The 876-nt window shown below is 33.1% G+C and overlaps 1 protein-coding gene across 1 annotated transcript in view; it reads right to left on the bottom strand.

Annotated features, from left to right (window-relative positions):
* Window positions 1-876, bottom strand: part of HSD17B12 (hydroxysteroid 17-beta dehydrogenase 12) — a 168,507-nt gene that overhangs the window by 97,658 nt on the left and 69,973 nt on the right. The window contains exon 2 of the mRNA XM_050758246.1: window positions 824-870. Coding sequence (XP_050614203.1) covers window positions 824-870 — 47 coding nt within the window. The remainder of the gene's footprint in view (window positions 1-823; window positions 871-876) is intronic.

The raw sequence follows: 876 nt of genomic DNA on the forward strand, positions 1-876 counted from the left end.
AATTAATAATAATAATAAAGTAAATTAAATGTGCCAAATATTAACAATTAGTGAATCCAGGTGAAGAGTATACAGGTGTTTGTTACATTCTTGCAACTTTTCTGTAGTTTTGATATTCTTCCAAATAAAAAGCTGGAAAAATTAAAATTAACAAAAAGACCTTTTGAGAATGAGAAATGGAAGATCCAGTGAATCTGCTGGGATCTTTATAAGAATCACCCCACTGTTCCAGATAATTTCACCGTAGGCTGTAGGTGCCTTCTCAGGGACCAGAAGGCAGAGAAACTTGCCTAAAGAATACTGCCCCGGCTCCTGCTTTGTACAACGGTCTTCAAACTATGATGCTCTCCTGTTCTTTAATTTCGTTGCAGAGAATCTGAACCCTTTGCCTGTGTCTATCAATACCTGTCTGTTAATCACAGTCCTTTTTGTGAAAATGATGTCATGGACTAGCCTAGAAATGTAACCACCTATAATAATATTTTCATTTTTTGGAAAATAGTTCAAAATAATTGACTTTCAAATCTGAAGATTGTACACACTTACATGATATAAAATAAAATTACACTGAATTGTTCCCAGTTCCAACTACCCAGTACAATCAGAAAGTTTTATACTTATTTTACACGAAATTTGTTTCAAAAAATTGCGTCTGTTTAAGCAAATACGGTATTTCCAACAAGGTAGAAACAAAAAGCATCTATTGTACCACACAACATTGTATTTGTGTTTTTTACTTCAAAAATCAAAACTACTGTAAGAAATCATCCCATATTTATTCTTATTTTTTATATCAAAAGGAAAGATCTTGAAAATCACCTACCTCTTCTGCATATGATTTTCCAATTCCATCAGTACCACCTGTGACAACTGGGA

This window comes from Macaca thibetana, chromosome 14 (assembly GCF_024542745.1).
Source record: "Macaca thibetana thibetana isolate TM-01 chromosome 14, ASM2454274v1, whole genome shotgun sequence".
Classification (NCBI taxonomy): Eukaryota; Metazoa; Chordata; class Mammalia; order Primates; family Cercopithecidae; genus Macaca; species Macaca thibetana.